A 14396-nucleotide genomic window follows, 5' to 3' on the forward strand; every position below is an offset into this window, starting at 1 on the left:
GGGTCTCTATGTGAAACACCGGGGGAGTCATGACAGACTTGTGGTTGATTTCTGTCCCACTGGACAAGACCAGTTTAAACAGCGTAGAGCAACTCAAGCGCACCATTGCCAAAACCAGCCGGGCCTCCTGCTGCAAGTTCTCCATCCCAGATCTCAAGGTGAGGCGGTTTGTCATCTGCCTGACGGAGTCAGATACATTATACAGAACAAATAAACAGACATGAAAGTTGTTGGAACTAAAGAGAAGAATAATTGCAAGTGTGTATTAGTTCTGTGTTTATTCCAGTACAGTAGTGCTCTGCTGAGGAGGAGGATGGTGTTTGGTGTCCTTCTCAGGTGATGGGATGAAGGCTCAGGTTGCTCTCTACAGTTTGAGGCAAAAATTCCATCTGACCTATTTAACTTAGCGAGATCACTGTTCACCTCAGCTGACAGGGGTCACGTTTGAACTGCAGTTCAAACCAGTTCAAAAATAAAAAACCCTTATAATCTTCTAAAAGAACATATTACTCTGATTTTAGCTTATTTTTATTGGCTTCAAGTAAAATTTGGATTTTGAGATTTTATTGCTGACTTCTAGGGCCCATTCTGGACATGGACCTGATTACATTTCAGATCTTTTGACACCATATGTGTCTGGTCACAACCTGAGGTCCTCAGTGAAGGCCTTGTTCGCCATTCCACAGTTCCAGCTGAGGACCAGAGGTGACAGGGTCTTTTCTGTCAGGGCTCCCACTCTTTGAAACAATCTCCCTGAGGAGATCTGTGTGGCAAACTCTTTATCCTCTTTTAATTATCTCTTAAAGACAAATTTTTATAGGTGTGTTTATCTTAGCAACTATTTTAATCATTTTATAATGTTTTAATTTATTTAGTTTTACTCTGTTCTAATCTGTAACATTTTGTATTTCTGTTCTCTATTCCTGTGTGATCTTCAAATTGTTTTTTAAATGTTTCCTAGCCTTTCATTTTTAATATCACTTGTTAAAGGTTCAGTGTGTAGAATTTAGTGACATCTAGCAGTGAAGTTGCATGTTGCAGCTGAATACCCCTCACCTCACCCTCCCCCTCCAAACATGAAAGAGAACCTGTGGCAGCCTTCAGTTGTCATAAAAACTCAAAAGCTGTTTAGTTCGTCCAGTTTGGACGACTGTAAAAAACATGGCGGCCTCTCTACGGAATATAAAGGGCTTCATATAATGGCCCCATTCTAGGATAAAGAAAAAAACTATTCTTACAATTTAGATGAAACACACACATCACTAGGATTATTGAATATTGTGCCAATAGATCCCTTTCACCTAAATCTTACACACTGATCGCTTGTGTTTAGTGATTTGAGCTCTGGATGATGTCAGATGGATGATGCGTCAGCCCGTGTAACACTACCACCACTAACTGTGCTGTCTATGCTGTGGCCGCAGGTGGGAATACTGGACAGTCTGCTCACTATGTCAGATGATCTTTCCAAACTGGACACACTGACTGAGAGGTGAAAAACCTGTTAAAGCATGAACCAAACTGTACATGTTTCCCATGCATGTGTCCTGTTGTTCCCCAGTGGTCATTGCAGGTTTGCAGCTTAATGTGCAGCTTTGTCCTTAATCAAGACCAGTAACTCTAAGCTTGTGTGCGGTCTGTGCCATGATTAATTGATGGTCAGGGGCAGCTGACGGTTAGTTTTCCCTCCTGATTTTAAATTCATTGTTGCTGAGCGGACGCAGAGTAAGTGGGGAGGCCTATTTACGACATCAAAATGTGGCCTTACGAGATCAAACCACACAGATTTATTTATTAGTTTACTCGAAATACCTTGAAATAAGTTTGACTCATTGTTTTCTGTCTCTGTCCTCAGTTGTCCACTTTTTTATTTCAAAAGGTATGTTAGCCTGCTAACATTGCCAGATAGGGTGATTTTCCAACATTTCGAGAGGAAATAATGAATGCTTCTTTGGATTCACAGATATCTGTGAGTGTGTGAAATTTGGTGCAGCTTGACTGAATTCAAGGAGACTATCGGTCCTGAGTGCCATTCTTGTTAAAATTGTATATTATATAATATCATAATATATATGATATATTGTATATTCTTCCCTTTGTCTGCTCAGTGTGATCAAAAAAACATGTCAGTGTATGAGGGAGGTGATGGAGCATTCTACTGACAAAGTGCTGGAAAACGCCTTAGCCAATGGAGGTGAGTCTCTCTCTCTCTCTCTCTCTCTCTCTCTCTCTCTCTCTCTCTCTCTCTCTCTCTCTCTCTCTCTCTCTCTCTCTCTCTCTCACACACACACACACACACACAAACAAACACTGAGGGTGTTGATTACATTGTTTACAAACTCATCAAGTAAGTGCATAGTAACCACAGGGTGCATGTATATTGCAAATGAAACTAAGAGCTGCTTAAATCATGCTCCATATGCAAACTCACAGAAGCAGCAGGAAAACATAAACCAGGCTAACCGCTGTCTCTGGTCACGTTCCTCCCTCAGACCACGGCGTGCCTCAGAGAGCCGTCCTGTCGCCCCTGAAAGCTTACCTCAAGTCTCTGAGGGGTATTTTATCTGCTCTTTGAGCTGCAGTGCAATGATGTGTGAGCCTTCTTGTGCAAAGTGTGTGTTTTTAAAGCACTTTTGGCCCTTTTTTTCCTGAATGACAAATTTCCCTGTGTGGTGGTGTGATTTTTTTTTACAACTGTGCAAATGTTTGGTCAGGTCACGACTTATGACTGTGTGTGTGTTTGTTTCTCAGTGGACCTGATGAGCTATGTGACAAAGTTTCAGTGGGACAAAGCCAAGTATCCCACAGCTCTGCCTCTCTCCAGCCTGGCAGATATCATCAACAAGGTACAGACTGATGAAAATGAGGATTTAATAAGTGTTATATTATTAAATCTGACTGTAATATATTTATTACAGTCAGAACCAGCAGCAGGAGATCTCCAGCAATGAATAACTGCACTTTCACAAAGTTACAAGACCCAAAAGAAACATTGAAAGTCAATGAAATAGAAATCACATTGTCTTTAGTTTCAGTCAGGGAGCAAATTACTTGGTGAAACAGTTACGTTTCTTGTGGAATTTATTTATAGTCTTCAAATTAGTTTGGACCACTCAAAAGGGGGCTAAGCTCCAATGATAGAACCGTTCACTTTGGCTCACAACTTCCTCACCTTATATCTGCATGTGTGCCAGGAAGTTTCTCAGGTGGAGACGGAATTGAAATGTCGAGCTGCGACGTACAACAGTGTGAAAACAAGCTTGCAGAGCCTTGAGCACAAACTCGAGTGAGTAACATCCATTCAAGATGAAGTAACACACATAATGATGTTTATAATCTAAATGTTAAAGTGGCTGTCTTTCCAGGGGGAATTTGCAAACTCGCAGTCTGAATGACATTGTGAGGAGAGAAGACCTGGTGGTCTCAGAGTACCTCACCACTCTACTGGTAGTGGTGCCCAGGTCAGTGCTATAACAGGGGTGTTCATGTGTAAATGTATATTGTGATATTCCTGATGTGTTTGAATGTGTTTTGGTCCCAGAGGGAGCTACCTGCAGTGGGAGAGGACCTATGAGTCTTTGTCACAGTTTGTGGTTCCCCGGTCGAGCAGGTGAGTCGTCTGTATGCACCGTTGACCTTGAGAGAAAACCACTCCACTTGATCGAGGCGCAGGTGCACTGGCTGAGCTCAACATCCACAGGGTCAGGCTCAGTAACCACTGGTGTTCTATTACCTGCAGAAAGGGAGAGTTCTGCGTGGCGAGTCTTATTACTTAAACCAGGGGCTTTTCCTAATGCAAAGTGTGAAAATGCCCTCCATAAAAAACACTTGTTAGTAAATGACCAAAATCATGCAATGCCACCATCATCGCTCATCTCCCCCTGACGAGAGGACAAACAAGGGCCTTTAAAGGTTCAGAGTGTGATTTAATGACACCTAGTGGTAAAGATGCACATTAGAAACAACTGAACCTAAATTGTTCATTAAAATGGACGTAGACTCGGAAGTGCCTGAAACCCATATTGTATCGAATGACCACTTGAGTTATAACATCATGGTTCATGTCTTCTTCAATACAGCATTATGTCCATTTTGTAAATTTTTATCCCATTTAGAGTAGAACAAACAAGATGATGATTTGCATTGGGGCATGGATACTATGTGATTGACAGATGATACTGTCCAATGGGTGCAGGTGTAGGTGGGCGTGCAGTTCCCTTGAGCTCTGACTGAAATGCCAAACCTGAGGCTTCAAAGCAGCAGCTCACAAACCAATGGGTGACGTCACGGCTGGTTTCTGCCAAGGCAATAGGAAACCAGGCAATAACATGTTAGAGTATTACTGCAGAGTGGTTCCCATCACTACAACAAACAAATAAATAAAATATTAAATGACTTACTTTTTTATATTGTATATATGTATGCAGCCCTCTTCCATGGGGCGGCTGTGGCTGAGGGGTAGAGCGGTCGTCCTCCGACCTGGAGGTTGGCAGTTCGATCCCCAGTCTTCCCCATCTGCATGCCGAAGTGTCCTTGGGCAAGATGCTGAACCCTGAATTGCACCATTTCCATGGTGCACCCACCTCTCTGCCAATACAACCCTCAAAGGATAAACACTACAGCTGATTGATGAATGAATGAATGAATGAGTGAAATACAAGAAAATAAATGTATTGCTTGTCAGGGTTGCCCAGCAGAGGGCAGTCTAGTCCACAGGAAACTGTAACGTGAGAAGCCATCATTATTCCTTTCAGCCTGTCAGTGATGATGAAGCCCGAGACAAGTTGTGATGACAGTTGATTGTTTTTCAGTCTGTCTCCATCTCACTAAAAGAAAAAAAAAGATGCATCACACATACTCATGAAAACTAAAGAAACACTGTTATGGATTTAATGTTGGTAGGTCTCTGCTGCCCTCTGCTGAACCAACTTGGAAAACCAAGAAACCTCTCCTCCATTTCACCATGAAAAACAATCCATTCACCTTTCAGACAAAAAGTGAAATAATTATCCATTTAAGATTTTTTAATCATAAAGAAATAAAAAGGTTGTTCATTTTTCAGTATCGTACAAATTTATTTTTATTATTGTGGCATGCACTTTATGAGCCCAACCTAAAACAAGCTAACAAGACGTTCCACTGTTTAGAAAAATAAAAAGTTCAAAAAAGGAAAAGAAGAAAGTAGAGTTGCAGCACCTGTCATCATCTGCACACCAGAACATTTCAGGATTTTGATTTAATATAGATTATTCTTAACTCTTCTTAATAAGGGCAATACAGTAGAAAATGTGATTCATCCTCAACCTCTCACACAACCTGTTGTCCTCAAGGATGTTTTTACATCAACAAACTTGGAGGGGTAGAGGAAGGACTTCCAAATCAACAGATCACCAACATTATTCCAATTCATCCAGAGGGAATCAACAGTAAATGTCAGTTAGCTGGTATATAGCCAAAAACATGCATCACTAATACAAAAATGATGGTTATTCCCCTTATTATACAGAAAATAAAACAATATAAGCTTCACAATGCTTGATATAAGTATAGTTATTACAGTGCATCAGTATCACCCGGCTTTGTTCATTCTATTTCTCATGGTCATGGTTTTGTGTGACCATCAGGAAGCTGCATGAGGACGGAGAGGGGGGAGTTTTCTCAGTCACACTTTTCAAAAGGGCCGTGAGTGAATTTAAAGCCAGAGCCCAGGAGAGCAAGTAAGCAGGAGGGATTTCCAGAAAAACAATCCGTCATCAGGTCAAAGACGTGTTGTCTGTGTCAGTTACCACAGCGTAGCCTCTGATCCACAGGTTCACTGTGCGTGAGTACCGCTTTGATCAGGAGGAGGAGAAGCAGCAGGAGAGGAAGCAGCTGAGCGTTCACAAGAAGGAACAATGCGTGAGTCCAACATCACGTATTCTCTCTGTAGAGTTGAATTCTGGTGTGTGTGTGTGTTGTGTAGATATTTGTGCTCTGCTCCTCCACAGGGAATCTTTGTGCGCTGGCTGAAGGTTAATTTCAGTGAGGTGTTTACAGCCTGGATCCACTTGAAAGCCTTGAGGGTGTTTGTGGAATCAGTCCTCAGGTCAGTGCTGATATCATGTACTCTCAACTTTAGTAAACCATTGACATGTGGAGCATGTGCGAGTAGACTCATGATGATATCCCACTCCCAGGTATGGACTACCTGTAAACTATCAGGCTCTTCTGCTGCTGACCGACAGCAAGTGCTCGAAGAAACTCAGAGGAGAACTCGCCTCACTCTTCATGCACCTGGATCCCACCGCCACTTCCAGCAAGACAGACGTAAGAGGTCCCATTAACCTTCACTTATTCTAATGCTGCTTGTAACTACACCACTGTTACATTCATATTTCATCCAAAGCCACATCGAGTCAAGCTGCATGAAACACGGTCGCAACCTCCCCTTCTGCTGCTACATAGTGTTAGATAACAGCCAGTAAACTGTTTTTGCAGAACACCGTGACGTCACTGTGAAGTTGACCTTTGACCCTTTGGATATAAAGTGTCAGCACTACTACATCATTTGATCCTTTCAGACATGTGCATGCAATTTTTATTGTAGGAGTGGCAGAGTTCACAACATTTTACATTTACTTGCATAATATGAATTATACATAAAGCAGTCTTACAATATTTATGTATTTTTGGTGAAGGAAAAAAAAGGAATCGTGCCGAAGAACAAAATACATAAAATAATAAATAAAAGGCAGAAAGGAATAGAAGACAAAATAAAAACAGTTTACAGTGTACAGCATGCAGTACCTATCAGACCTACTTCGACCCTACACCCCTTCCAGGAATCTGCGATCCTTCGACTACTCACCATCAACACCTGATTGGTGACTTTTGGGTACAGAGCTTTCAGCGTGGCGGCCCCCATCCTCTGGACTGCTCTGCCAACGGAGATTCACAATGCCATATCCCTGTGAATCCATTTAATTAAACTATGGGAGTGAGGAGGCCTGGCCAGAAAGAACAAAAAGATGGAGTAGATGTGAACCAACCACGAAGTTTACCCAGTTCAAATCCAGAAACTCTTATTCCCTGACTAACTAAAATCTCTAAAAGTGTTTAGACCCTTAATTCAGTACTTTTTGGGCTTTGTCAGCAGCTACAGCTCTGAGTCTTTATCACTTTGTTCAGGTGGATTCTGGCAGTTTATCTCAGTCTTCCTGGCAGATCCTCTCAAACTCTGGGGCTTTGGCTGAGCCACTTATTGACAGTCAGAGACTTGTCTCTGGGCCAGTCCAGTGCTGTCTGTCTCTGTGATAGTGAAAAGTGACCCTGTCACCCCAACTCAGGTCACATGCACTCTGGAGTGCATGGTTTTCTTCTGTCAGCTCCTCTGATCAAGATGACCACATTTTTCAGTTTGTGTCAGTTGACAATGGTTTGTTTCCTCCAAAACGTGAGAGAAAATCTAGTCATTTAGATTAAGTGATTTTTTAACTATTTAAATTTAACATCCAATGGAGCATTTAAATACCTATGCGCTGCTGACAACCAGCCCAAGGCATTGTGTTTTCAGGTTATACGTCTGTCCCGTTCTTGTGAACATAATATCTCAAGAACTGGACTCAAAAAAGAACTGATTAGATTTCGATGGTCAACAGTCAAAGGTCAAGATCACAGTGGCCTCCAAACTATTTGGCCTCATATACATGATATCTCAAATCTGCCTTTAGGAAATATTTTAAGATTTTGACCAGTTGTCACATTGATTCAAAGATTAACTGATAAGATTTCAGTGGTCAAAGGTCATGGTGACCTCATATGAGTCTGGAAAAAATATGTATGTAGACTGAGACTGCAGTGGTTGGTGAAGGAATACAACTGCAGTGCTGTATTTCTAGTTAGAGAGGAGCACTGTCAGCCATCTGCTGTCCGGCCTACATGAAATGACATCTGTCTCATGCAAATTTATCCATGGTCTTGCCAGACTGCAGGGAGGAAAGTGAATTAGTGTGGGCTGCTGCACTACACACACATTCACTGCAGGCAAATAAGGACAGTGGAACTATGGTGCACAACATACAAGACAGAACAGCCTGTGAAATGAACATCATTTGCATGGTGCACAGACGCTCCAGTACAGGGCAATAATGGGGTTTAATTGGTACTAGATAAGTGTAACGCTGCAGGGTTTTCTTTTGTGTGTTTTCTGTGTCTAACTCTGCCAAACAGGTGAACTGTGACATCCCAGGACTCTGTCAGCAGGAGTACTTCTCGTACATCTGCTTTGACATCAACACCTGCATGCTGGAGATCAGCTAGCAGTTGGCAAAGAGGGGACCCACACAGGGACCAAGCAGTGAGGGGCCCCGTCGCTCGTGGAGGGAGGGGCCCCGAGCGCGACATTAACACGGACAGAAAAGAGAGGACCCATGATGAGAAATGAGAGACCCTGTGGCTCCTGCACTTGTTCCAGACCAGTCACTCACACTCAGAGCCAGGAGTGTGAAAGCCCTCAACACTAAAAGAAACCTAATCTGGTAAAGAGTGTATCCAAGAATGTCTTTTCAATACTTCTTCTGAGGCAGAAGGAAGTGGCTGCTTCAGACAGAGATGTAAATAATCCAGTCAGGTTAACCGTGGATGGATTTGGCTTCTCTTCACTACAGTGTCGTCTACACACAGAGAAAACTGTGTGATGTGCTGCTCATGGAGTTATAGAACAATTAAAAAATGTCGGTCAGTGTTTTCCTTTGACAAACATGTACTGTAAGCGCACAAGAACTTTTTGAACCATCACAGTAATAAAGTGGATTTCTGCATGCACTGTTGTACATCATTAAAAAAGATGGGATGGTATCAATGGGGAAAGAGGAACTTTTACTTAAATAACTCAAATAAGAGTAGAGAGCAGTCAAACTGAAGTCTGGGCAGTGGAGTTGCACTGTGGGAAATATGCTCCAGCCAGGTTCAGGAAGAAGCCTATATTTCTGGTTTTGCCGCATGGACATTGTTCCTTCATTAAATCTGTTTATTGTCAGTACAACAATGATAAAACCAGTGGAGCACACTTTAAACTTAAGTTTTGCTTAGTCCAGTGGGTTCTTACCTTGGTATTTTTCTTTTTAAGGACTCTTTGACATTTGAAACATGACAAGGGCCCCAAGAACACAACGTAAAAAGTACCATGTTTTCCTCTAAAATGTAGTGGAGTATAAGTAAATAGCCCAAGTAAATTGCACTTAGGTAAAGCCCTTGATCTTCATGTGATGCCACATTACATGATCACCAAAGAGTGCACTGTCTCTGTTCTGTGGAACAACCAGCATCATAACATGTGTCACTGCTGTTTTTATTTTGGAAGGTTTCCTTTAGATATTAGCAGCTCAGAGAGAGAGAGAGAGAGAGAGAGAGAGAGAGAGAGAGAGAGAGAGAGAGGTGGGAAGTGTTAAGAAAAGCTGGCCGCTCAAACTGTGGCATTCAGCGCATGGCACAATCTGAGGAGGAAACATTTTACGCACGGAAATAAAAGACATTCATTCTGGTTAAAAACAAACGCTTTTTAATTTGTTTTTAATTAAATGACTGATATTGACACAGGGAAACATTAAATACAATGTGGACAATCCCGAAGCCCAACTACAGGAGGGGTTTCTGCGCAGAGGGGGAGATTGCTGTAAACATCGGCGGAGTCCGGGTGGTGCTTTTCGGGGATGTTTTGAACCGCTACCCGGAGAGCAGACTGGCGGAGTTAGTGAACTGTCCAACTCAAAATCACGAAGTTATCTCCTCGCTGTGTGATGACTTCGATCCGAGTAGAAAGGAGTTCTACTTTGACCGAGACCCCGATGCCTTCAAGTGCATCATCGACGTTTACTACTTCGATGAAATCCACATCAAAAACGGCATCTGCCCCATCTGCTTCATCAAGGAGATGGAGTTCTGGAAGATAGACAAAAGCGTTTTAGATGAGTGTTGTAAAAGTTACCTGAGTGAGAAGGAGGATGAGCTTACGGAGATTTCAAACAAGGTGAAGGTAATATTGGAGGATATGGAGGTGGACCAGTGCTTTACGCGCGCCCAGCGGTGCCAGAGGTTCCTGTGGCGGCTGATGGAGAAGCCAGGTTCCTCCCTGGCGGCGCGCGTCATCGCCATCGCATCCTTCCTCTCCATCCTGGTGTCGGCGGTGGTGATGTGCGTGGGAACCATCCCGGAGCTGCAGGTGACGGACTCCGAGGGGAAACTCGTGGAGCACCCGATATTGGAGGGGATCGAGACCGTGTGCATGCTGTGGTTCACGGCGGAGTACCTCCTGCGTCTCGCCTCCTCTCCGAACAAGCTGCACTTCGCATTCTCCTTCATGAACGTCATCGACTTCATGGCCATTATACCCTTCTACGTGGTCCTGTCCCTCACCTACCTCGGCACCTCATCCATGATGGAGCTTGGGAACGTGCAGCAGGCTGTGCAGGCGCTGCGCATCATGCGTATCGCGCGTATTTTCAAGCTGGCGCGCCACTCCTCCGGACTGCAGACTCTGACCTACGCGCTGAAGCGGAGCCTCAAAGAGCTGGGGCTGCTCCTCATGTACATGAGCGTGGGGATCTTCGTGTTCTCTGCGCTGGCCTACACCATGGAGCAAAGCCACCCGGAGACTCTTTTCAAGAGCATCCCTCAGTCCTTCTGGTGGGCCATCATCACCATGACCACCGTGGGCTATGGAGACATCTACCCCAAGACCACGCTTGGCAAGTGCAACGCGGCCGTGAGCTTTCTGTGCGGGGTGATAGCCATCGCTCTGCCCATCCACCCCATCATTAATAACTTTGTGGTTTTCTATAATAAGCAGAAAGTGCTGGAGACCGCAGCAAAACATGAGGTGGAGCTGATGGAGCTGAAGTCTGGCAGGGAGGCGCGCAGGGAAAGTAGGGATTGACAGTTTGAAAAAGCTGAGACTTTCTGTAACTTTTTATTGTAAGAGCAAGTTAAAATCCATGGTAAACGCTGAAAATCACTGTCAATCATCAGATCCACCAAATTTGAAACTTGTAAAGATAACGTTTACACGTAAAAATTGAGAGAGTGTTAGGAAGAGAAGACTTTGGGACCTGCAAGCACATTGACGTCTGTACATAGAGCCATGATAAAAATGTTGTATTTACTCTGCTGTTGCTTTCGTTTGGAAATATGTGATGTTCTGCTTCTGCCTCTGTTCCAGTTACCTCTAACTCTTGTCATTGTGAAGACTGTTGTTATTATGGGAGTAAAACTTGTGCATGAAAAAAGAAATGTGCATATAGAGTCGTTACATATGAGGGAAAAGGTAAAAATACAAATTGAAATTGATTTACAGTATTTACAGGTAAAGGATGGATTCATAAACTTTTAGAGCTTTTCCAAAGCTACAGAATGTTGAGTAAAATGTTCTCTCTGTGTTCACAGACATGTTTTCTTGTTGAACTTAAAATAGAGGGATAGGAGTAAAGAGAAACAGAATTTCTGACTCAGATCAAAGAGGACTCATATTAGCCCAAAGCTCTGGATTTTGTCCCTCATCACTTAAATTAGGGAGATGCTGGAAAAGGGGGATTTCAGCAAACAACACCTATTTCACTGTTTATATGGCCACATGCCACAAATTGGGAAAAAAAAAATTCTGAAAACTGAGCCTTACAATGCAGCCCCCAGAAAAAGCTATGTAAATAAAAGAGATTCATTTCTTTAATCAGATTACTCCAGAATTGATTGTAGGGGAAAGTTACACTTATCCAAATGATGAGTCGTGTGGAGCAGACAGTGAAAGATAGTGTGTGCCACAACAAAAAAAATCAAGCTAAATAAACCAAGACCATGACAACACATGTGCTTTCATTATACTTTCTCAACTTGATTTAAAAGGGGAAGCTATTCTAATTTATATTGGCCCTGGAGACATCTAACCCAGCCAGACCATAACCACAGGTGGCTGAAGACTTCCATCCACTCCTCCACTCCTAGTGATGTGACTAGGATGTCAAAATTATTTCTTTGAGGCATCTGTGCAAGTGTGCAAGTGTGTGTGTGTGTGTGTGTGTGTGTGTGTGTGTGTGTGTGTGTGTGTGTGTGTGTGTATGTTGTACTTCTACCTTTGTGAGGACCAGCTTGACTTACAGACCTTGTGGAGACCTCACTTTTTGTGAAACAGCTTCAACTGGCTTTTCGTTCATTAAAACTTGGTTTGAAACTTCAGGATAAATTAGGTTTACGTATGAGTTAGAGCTGAGGTTGAGTTGAGGGATTTATTTGTGAAGGTTAGGGTGAGGGTTATAGGGCTAGAGACTGCATTATGTCAATATGTGTCCTCCAAAAGACAGGAGCAACAGTTGCTGTGTATGTGTGTGTAATAGTGAGTGTTGGATCCTTTTCAACAGTTAAAATGTACTAGATATTGTTGAATTAAATAGACACTTTGTGTGCTTTTCCTTATAATTACTTTGAGAATTACCTTCGAACTTGATTATAGACTGACATAGGACAAGATAGAGAATTCCCCTTGTATGTTTTACATCTTGTCCTTTGTTCTAGGACATGTCCTTGTCTGTGCATGTCCGTGAAAAACTATTATTTGTTTAATAGCTATTCTCATTTCCATATCTTGTCACCTCGATCAAATGTCCATGACACTGCACAGTTCAATGGTTAAGAAAAGGAAAATTCATATTCAAAGATTTTTTAAATGGTTTTGCATTTATCATCTCTATACATGCACCATCTTTGGTACTCAACCAAATAATTGGATGTAATGCAAATTTCAACAAAATTCAAGGATTCAATAAGGTTCTGTCTTTTTCTATTAACATTTGACCACTTAAAGGTCTGGGGTGAGTTAAACCTTGAGACTCAAGAGGCTGTGTGCCTTTTGTTGACGCAGCATTGATTTGTGTACCACAACTGTATTTGAAAAAAAGTTATTCAGTATTTCATGTTTTGGTTTTTCAGCCATTTTATAGAACTAACACAAGGTTAGGTTTAGCTTTAGGTTCAGGTAAGGGTTAGGTGTGTATGTGTGTGTGTGTGGTCCAGGTATAATGTTGTAGGGATCTTACACTGTTTACACAGTCACATTATGGGGACTTGTCTTCCTTATGGGGACAAAAAGCAAGTCCACATAATGTAAATAATTAAATCATGCCATTTTAAGGTGAAGATGTGTTTTAAGGTGATGTTAGGTTAGGTTACGGTTAACCTTTAGATTAAGGTTAAGGTAAGGCAAGTAGTATCTATGGTCAAGGTTAGTGTAAGTTTCTAGGAAATCAATGTAAAACAATCTGTGATGCAGACACAACTGAGTGTGTGTGTGTTTGTCCACCATATTTGTGTATATACCTTTATCTGCATGTTGCCGTATGAGTTTCTGTTTTCTCCAGCCTGTGAGTCATGTGTGTGACATGATCCGAGTTGGTGGTCTGTGAGAAGTGGAGCTGTCCCCCTTCGGGAAAACACTTCAAAGTGAGGCTATGTACACACCCACACACGCTGAACACTCAGAGAACACTGGCTCCCTCACCTCCATCTCTCTCCCACCACCACCACCCCACCCGCTGTTTCTCCCCGTCTCAATTCTCACTCCCTCGTCTCTCCCCCTCCTCGGCCCCCCCCAGACTCGGATGATGATCTGCCAGCTTCACCGGCTGAGAGAGCAGCAATCAAATGCAGCAACATGTAAAGCACTGGCACTGTCATGTTTATTTCAAGGGTGGGTCGTGATGCAACACTTCACATATAAATATTCAAATGTGAAAACTGTGTTTGCACCCTGAATGTTAAGAAAAATGAAAGAGAGGGGGATCTGTGTGAGGATGAGGAGGGGATTGACAGACATTATCTGACATTGACTTCAACCAAATATAGCACATCATATGTTACAGATGACTCAATCTCACTCCTGTGGCAAACACACAGGTTGAAATAACATGTGTCTGACCACAGACTGTACTGACCTTCAAAAGCCAAACAGACCCACTGACCTCGGCTCAGAATGGGTGGCTACTGTATGAACAGGTCAACGCTCTAAAGTACAATTCACTTCTCTCTGTGGCTCTCCTGCTAATGTTTGATCAATGACAACCTGTAAACCGATGCATCAAAGACGTTAAGAGGCTCTTTGTCAATACCTGGCTTCCACACGTGTGCTTTGATGCTTCACACGAGACGTCTCCCACAATCCTTTTAGTCCCAGAGTGCACATCAGCATCCGGAAGAGGATTTGACAGTAAATAGCTTTTGTTTGAAGGAAGATTTCAAACTAATGATTAGTCATTTTTAATTAGTTCCCACAGGTAATAGTCATATTGTAGTGTAGGTGTGTGAATAGGTTGGTTTTGGTTTAGGTACGAAAAGTTTCACACACAGACACACACACACACAGCCTGTTTTTCTTT

At 42.6% G+C, this 14396-nt stretch overlaps 2 protein-coding genes across 2 annotated transcripts; both read left to right on the forward strand.

Moving 5' to 3' along the window:
- Window positions 1-29: 29 nt before the first annotated feature.
- Window positions 30-8767, forward strand: atp6v1c2 (ATPase H+ transporting V1 subunit C2). The gene is made up of 13 exons (XM_034576614.1): window positions 30-158; window positions 1425-1492; window positions 2109-2194; window positions 2493-2555; window positions 2752-2846; window positions 3195-3286; window positions 3366-3461; window positions 3542-3610; window positions 5625-5717; window positions 5811-5898; window positions 5988-6085; window positions 6177-6306; window positions 8209-8767. The coding sequence occupies exons 1-13, from the start codon at window positions 30-32 to the stop codon at window positions 8296-8298; spliced, it is 1197 nt and encodes a 398-aa protein (XP_034432505.1). The 3' UTR covers window positions 8299-8767.
- Window positions 8768-9483: 716 nt separating this feature from the next.
- kcnf1b (potassium voltage-gated channel, subfamily F, member 1b) lies at window positions 9484-11492 on the forward strand. The gene is made up of 2 exons (XM_034576600.1): window positions 9484-10914; window positions 10956-11492. The coding sequence occupies exon 1, from the start codon at window positions 9593-9595 to the stop codon at window positions 10910-10912; it is 1320 nt and encodes a 439-aa protein (XP_034432491.1). The 5' UTR covers window positions 9484-9592; the 3' UTR covers window positions 10913-10914; window positions 10956-11492.
- The last annotated feature ends 2904 nt before the right edge of the window (window positions 11493-14396 follow it).

This window comes from Hippoglossus hippoglossus, chromosome 22, assembly GCF_009819705.1.
Source record: "Hippoglossus hippoglossus isolate fHipHip1 chromosome 22, fHipHip1.pri, whole genome shotgun sequence".
In the NCBI taxonomy this organism is placed as follows: Eukaryota; Metazoa; Chordata; class Actinopteri; order Pleuronectiformes; family Pleuronectidae; genus Hippoglossus; species Hippoglossus hippoglossus.

Bases quoted from the DNA above. Each gene is read 5' to 3' on its own strand.
- atp6v1c2 (XM_034576614.1), top strand. From the start codon at position 30: ATGACAGACTTGTGGTTGATTTCTGTCCCACTGGACAAGACCAGTTTA. The intron at 1,493-2,108 runs GTGAAAAACCTG...TTGTCTGCTCAG, and splicing joins CTGGACACACTGACTGAGAG to TGTGATCAAAAAAACATGTC. The intron at 5,718-5,810 runs GTAAGCAGGAGG...TCTGATCCACAG, and splicing joins GCCAGAGCCCAGGAGAGCAA to GTTCACTGTGCGTGAGTACC.
- kcnf1b (XM_034576600.1), top strand. From the start codon at position 9,593: ATGTGGACAATCCCGAAGCCCAACTACAGGAGGGGTTTCTGCGCAGAG.